The sequence below is a fragment of the Cryptomeria japonica genome, chromosome 1 (assembly GCF_030272615.1).
Source record: "Cryptomeria japonica chromosome 1, Sugi_1.0, whole genome shotgun sequence".
Lineage (NCBI taxonomy): Eukaryota > Viridiplantae > Streptophyta > Pinopsida > Cupressales > Cupressaceae > Cryptomeria > Cryptomeria japonica.
In genome coordinates this window covers 472,900,715-472,907,510 of record NC_081405.1, presented here as the reverse complement: position 1 = coordinate 472,907,510, position 6,796 = coordinate 472,900,715, and the positions used below count along the sequence as shown (strand labels likewise).

The 6,796-nt window shown below is 36.3% G+C and overlaps 1 protein-coding gene across 1 annotated transcript in view; it reads left to right on the top strand.

Moving 5' to 3' along the window:
• Positions 1 to 237: 237 nt before the first annotated feature.
• The window catches only part of LOC131071747 (uncharacterized), a 28,623-nt gene continuing 22,064 nt past the window's right edge, over positions 238 to 6,796 (top strand). Inside the window, exon 1 of the mRNA XM_058007695.2 lies at positions 238 to 358. Coding sequence (XP_057863678.2) covers positions 238 to 358 — 121 coding nt within the window. The remainder of the gene's footprint in view (positions 359 to 6,796) is intronic.

Genomic DNA, 6,796 nt, shown 5'->3' with positions numbered 1-6,796 from the left:
ATGATCCCCTATATAATCTAATTTTATTTTTTTTCGATTGGTTTTTTTTTTGATCGATAATCTAAAAATATTTTAATAATAACGAAGCTTGACATTTACGATTTAATAGCAAAGTAATCTTTTAGGTCCACATTAAATTATCCCATGTACTAACTTCTCATTTTGAAAGTTTACCTATAGTATCGCCACTGGCTATTCTTAGCACAAAACGACATGACCATGGTGTGATAACATATCATGACATGGCATGGCCCCTACCGTTTTGGCTTGGGGAAGGGATGGGCTGACAAGCTGATCATTTTTATGAGAAAATGTGGAGGGCTTGCTGATGATGGGGGGCAGGAAGGGGACGCCAGAGGTGACAAGTTGAGGCTAGTGAAAATTAAAAAAATGGCATATGTCAAAGTCATTTCGTGGTGGAGGCGTAGACGAGAACGAAAAATTTAAAATAGGAAATATATTTGAAAGGTCAACTTTGAGGTCATTGTTTAGTGAGTTGACAAAAACACAATGCTTCCCTCTTATGTTGAAAAATGTGATGGTTGTGTTGTCGCATGTTCTCTAGCTCGTTGAGTAGTGAGGAAAGCTATACACTGTTGTGCGCAACACCATAAGATGACATAGGAGGATGAGGGAGTAGAAATATTGGCGAGCTTTTGCAAATAATTCTATTAATTGTAAGTAATTTTAAAAAAAAGCCTAATTTTTTAAGGATTATTTCATGCCCATTAACTTTAAGTGCTTTTTGATAAACCTTATTTTTTCCACCTTTTTTTCATGCTATGGTAGTGTATTTCACAAGCTTTATGTGATATTGTTTTCGATAATTCTATAGGGTAGTTCGCGACATTTGCAGGTGTTCATGGGCGGTGAGATTTTGGATTTGTGGGATTTTTACATGCGGCAACGTCGTCTTGTTTAATAAGTATGAATATTGACCCAACATGTTTTGCCAGTTTGTCATTGTTGTTAGGGACTGTGGAAGAGGATTTTTTGGATTGTGAAAGAGGGTTTGTATGTTGGGTGAACAATGGTAAAAAAAATTGGAGGGTTTTGTAATGTTATTAGGGAATGGACTAGGGTTTTGTAACGAAAAAAAAATGTTTTCTTTGAAAAACCAAAATTTGAGAGGCTCAAAAATTGATAGTGTAAAAAACTTAGTGTTTTCAAATGAGTGTAAATTTTTTTCTTGTTTTGAAATCTTCGCTTCATATTGTGCTTTATGTCAAGGCATTTTTTAACGACCCACCTATAAATGCAACATTGTCATTCTGAAATGGGACTGTGAAAGAATATTTATTTGGTTTTCTTTTAGAAAACATGATGTTTTTTCACACTTATGTGGACTAGGCATTTTTGAAAAACCTGAAAGTTTTGCACAATGTACTATTTGGTCAGGGTATGTTATAAACAAACTGATTTTGCACACATGCGGATTAGACATGTTAAAAAGCACAAAAAATCCATAGTGTACTTTCCGATTTGTGTATGTTAAAAGACATGATGGTTTTCCACACTTATGCAAACTGGGTATGTTAAAAAATGAAAGTTTCGCATAGTGTACTATTCGCTTTAGGTAGGTTAGAAAACATGACAATTTTTATACTGTCTAGTTTCCAAACTGTTTAATAATTTAATCATGATGAAATATAATTATTAAGAATTTACTAGTAGGGGTACAACTTGAGTTGGCCTAGTGGTGACGAACTTGTGCTCTTGAAATAAAGGTCACAAGTTCAAATCCCACAAAGGGGGTAGGGTATGTACACCTTATCGGCTTCGGCCCATTACCTATCAAAAAAATAATAATTTACTAGTAGGGATAACTTTAAGAAACCCCCCCTCGGTAAAGGTGTAAAATCTTGGAAATCTTTGATTATTTTGGGGGAAAATATTATTTTTTTTGGCAATTTTTTTTTAATAAGGAAAAAATATTAAATTTTGTTGGCAAATTTTTCTCAGTTGCATAAGAATTTTACGAAAATTAAGGCAAATTTTTCATTCTTTTTGGAAAAAAAATTAATTTTATTGGCAAATATTTTTCTATTGCATGATTTTTTTTGAAAAATTAAGGTGAATATTTCATTATTTTTTGGGGAAAATAATAGTTACATTGGCGAATGTTTTTCAATCACATAAAAATTGTAGAATAATTAAGGAAACTCTTCCATAACTTATTGGAGAAAAAACTAATATAGTAAATACATCACATCTTAGTTGTAAGTGTCATGCATATTTGTATGAAATCTTTTAGAAAGCTGCTTTTTCACATGTATGAAATCTTCATCGAAGATTCTCTGCTATCCTTTTTGCATAGAAAACACTGTGTCTGTCAGAGGAAGAAAAATATGGAGGATAGCACATATTTAATATTCGATATTAATCTCTGTTGATAGGTGTCAGGACTATTGGAATGAAAGCTTGCTTGTGGTATATTTTATATCAGGAAATGCTAGAAAAGTACATCTCACACAGATTAATATAGTATGTGAAATAATCCAAAGCATAGACCTGATAGACAGTTGCTGCCACTTCACAAATCGAGAAATAGGGTCATTATTCGCATGATGTATTTCAGAATGTAGAAGATAGAAGTTATATTATTTTCATGCTGCATTTCAGAATGTAGAAGATAGACATATTTCTAGAGATAAGTTTATAGGAAGTGTTGTTGCCTTGCTTGTAGAGGTTTTAAAATGAAATGTATAGAAGGTACAACTGAATTCTGCCACAAGGAGATATGGCTGAAGGTTTGCTGATGCCATGAAGTAAAGAACATTGATGACTTACATTGTAGTTGGAGATATTTTAAAATAGCCAAAGATAACCAGAGGGATTTTAAAAGGCTTGAGTGCAACTACAGGCTTTGCCCACAGTTGCAAATAATTTCAATCTCTCTAGCGACCACCATTTCCCCCTTATAATGGGTAGAATACAAAGAGAAAGTTGGGTCAAGACACCGGAGATGCGGTTTTGGAGTCAAGCATCCTTTCTTGATAAAAAATTCTCAAAGTTCTCCCCTACTAGGAAATGCAATGAGAATCTTGTATCTTGGTATCCTCTGCATCAATAACCACTAATGTGCGATAGTGGCATGGCTCATAAGGTAGTTCACATTCATGGAAGTTTTTTGTGTTTCGGCACCAAAGCTTTCATGTATATTGGCCTGGGTAAGTGCATCAAGATGGTGAACAAAAAGGGGGGTATAAGTGGCCACTTTTTTTTTTTTTTTTCTAAAAATAGGTAAACCTGAACTTCAAAGAGATATTTGAAGGTCATGCACTCAAAACTAGGAGTTGAGAAAAGAATAAGAATTTTAGTACTCTGAATCTAGTTTCTAAACTACTAATTTTTTTAAAAATTGGATAATACTAAGAGGGTCAAACCTTTCACGCACAAAAAAATGTTCCTGATTTTTTCAGAAAAACATAACATAGCTGTTTTCGTGAGCTGCACAAAATATATAGTTGGATCTAGTATTTTGCAAAACCCTTTGGTAAGATGATAGGTAAGAGTGAGATCTAGAAGTTGTGTATTTTTTGTAATTTTCCATTGAGTATTTTTTTTTATGATTTTTTTAAGAGACCGCATCTTGAAAATTTGGTACCTGTTCGTGCGCTGGGCATAACTTGCATCAAAATAATAAAAAATGCAAACTTTTTTTTTAAAAGTGTATAGAATCTAGTGTAGAACAATAATATGTAATTTATTTGGAATTTGGTCAAGTATATCAAAAGTTATTAATAAATGGATAGACATATGTCTATGAGGACTTTCAAGGCACTGATAAAGAAAATTAAAGTTTACTATGCTAATGATGTCCAAAAATTAAAAAAATTATATGCTCAGAAAATTGAGAAGATGTGTGAGATTATGGTGGTAATTTTAGAGATACCCACTTGATCATTTGTAAACCTGATGACGACGAAGTCGAGAAATCATGTTGGAGGATGAAAAAACGTGTAAAGGGACAAAAATGGGAAGAAAATGGGCTTGCAAGCCTTAGGGTCATTTTCCAACCATCTTACCAACGGGTTTTGAAAAACAAAAAGTACTATTCGTAGTTCTAAATAACCCGTATGTGTTATGTAAAACTAAAAACATTTTTTTGTGTTTCACAAAACCCGTATGGGTTATGTAAAACTAAAAACATTTTTTTGTGTTTCACAAAACCCGTATGGGTTATGAAGACATAATAATGTATGCTTGTAAACTTAGCATTTACTACACATATGTTAGACATACTTATATAATATGTGTTTATGTATGTATATATGCATATATTTATATAGATATATGTATATATGTTTGTATACATGCATGTATCTCTTCTTTTCCTCTCTCTCTCGTCTTCCTTCCCCCATCACCGTCTTGGTCTATTCTGAGCCCTAATTATCCTCCTTGAGTTCTATCTCATCTCCCTGCCCCTCACACTTCTCTCTTTTTTGATTCTCTCACCCTTTTATCCTTCTCGTTCTCTCTCTACCTCATCTCTCTCTCTCTCTCTCTCTCTCTCTCTCTCTCTCTCTCTCTCTCTCTGTCTCTCTCTCTCTCTCTCTCTCTCCCAATCTCCCCCTCTCTCCCTCTCCCCCCTCCTTTTCCCAATCTGCCTCTCTCTCCCTCTCCCCCTCTCCTTTTCCCAATCTACCTCTCTCTCATTCTCCCTCTCCCCTCTCCTTTACATAATCTCCCTCTCTCTCCCTCTCCATACATCCCCCTCTCCTTATCCTACTCTCTCTATCCTTATCCTATTCCATTCCTCTCTCTCTCTCTCTCTCTGTGTCTCTGTCTCTATCTCTGTCTCTCTCCTTTTTCCAATCTCCCTCTCCTCCTCTCCTTTTCCCAATCTCCCTCCCTCCCCCTCTCCTTAACCCCTTCTCTCTTTGTCTCTAACTCTCTCTCCATCCCCCTCTCCTTATCCTATTCTATTCCTCTCTCTCTCTCTCTCTCTCTCTCTCTCTCTCTCTCTCTCTCTCTCTCTCTCTCTCTCTCTCCCTCCTTTTTCCAATCTCCCTCTCCTCCTCTCCTTTTCCCAATCTCTCTCTCTCTCTCTCTCTCTCTCTCTCTCTCTCTCTCTCTCTCTCTCTCTCTCTCCTTATCCTATTCTCTCCCTCTCTTCCTATCCCCTATTCTCCCTCTCTCCCTCTCTCTAGTGCAAGAGAATTCCTTCAAGTTGATCAATTAGGCTCAGAGGAGGAGGAATAAGGCATCAAACATGTCTTTATTATGTTTTACATGTGTTTCAATCATGCATTGTGTATTTGTAATAAAAGACCCCATCTTGTGAGCCAAACTCCTATTTTGGCATCTTGATAAGCCAATTAGGACTTTTGGACAAAAGGGGATCAAGTGTGTGGAGGAAATAGTTATCCTAGTGGTTTTAGTTCTCCTAGGGTGTTTTAGGAGGGGTTAGTCTTAACCCAAGGCATTAGGAGGCGAGGAATGACATTTTGACAACTTTGTCAAAAGTTGTCAAAAGTTGTCATTAGTAACTTTTATGCAATTTTTGAATTTTTGTTTGTTTGAACTCCTCCAACGGCTCTAACCTCTTTTTTTTGGTTGAGATAAGTTGTGGAGAGGTATATACACCTTGAGGATCCAATTCCCAAGGTTAGACTGGACGGAGGAATGTTTTGATGACTGCAAACTAATGAAATTTTGAGTTTTTCCTGCAATTTTGGAATTTTGGCCCAGGGTACGGTATTGTACGGATTAGGATCAATACCCAATGATGTGATTTTGTCAGAGTGGTGAATTACCTTTAATTTGGCTTTGGTTTGAGGTTCAGACTGGTTGTTTTGCTCTTGTTATTCCAATTTTGTTATAGGTACCCGAAAAACCAGGGTTTACCTAGGGTTTTGTTTCTCCATGGCCATAACTTACAATTTATCCATCTGAAACTCATGGGATTGGGTGAAATGAAAGTATGGCCTGTGTATTATAAGATTCCAAAATCATTTTGCAGGAAGAGCAAGGGAGGCGTGTGTCTAATCAGGCCCTAGTTAGACATCTCTATGTGGCTACCTAGTCCTTAAACAAAAAAACTACCCTAGAAGGCAAATGACGATGATTCCAGGCATGTAACCCTAGAATCCATGATGGTTTATGGTTCCCCACATTCTCATGGGGTTGTTATTGTATGGTTTTTTCATTGGGATGTAGTTGCTTCACAAATGAAGGCCTAATTAGCCCTTTAGGACATTGACCTTCACCGGGATCAAGCCTTTATTTGTCAGACCTTGACCTTTCCTTTTAGGGAATTGTGTAAGACCAAAAAGGGTATTTGAATCTATGATTTTTTTTTCTAGGGTGTTTGGGAAAGTTTGGACTTAAGGTCCCTTTACCTGTTTCAAAGGGCTACTAGCAAATAGGCTTAATTGTCAAGGTGCTATAGGATATGGTATTGAACCCTTAAAACTAGTGTTTGATCTGGTTCATGTGAGTCTTGTCTAACCCAAAACATGTGTGGTAATTGTCAAGAACCCTTGGAGGCTTCATGGTGCATGATGGAGCAAATTACCCTATTTGAGTAAGTATGAGTCTTGGAGATTGTGAGATGTTGAACTAATGTTGTAGAGCCTTTCCTTGATAGGATCCTATTATTGTTTTGAGGGGTCAGTGTCATACATCTTGGAGTGTTTGGAAGGATACAAGGAGGGCTCTACATTAAGTGGTATCAGAGCTAGTAATGGCTTTGGTAAAGAGATAGAGATTTGAGAAATGATAGAGGGAGAAGAAGAAGTCCCTAGGGGACCAATGCCTAACATGAAATTGGCAAATATTGTGAGAGAGAAGG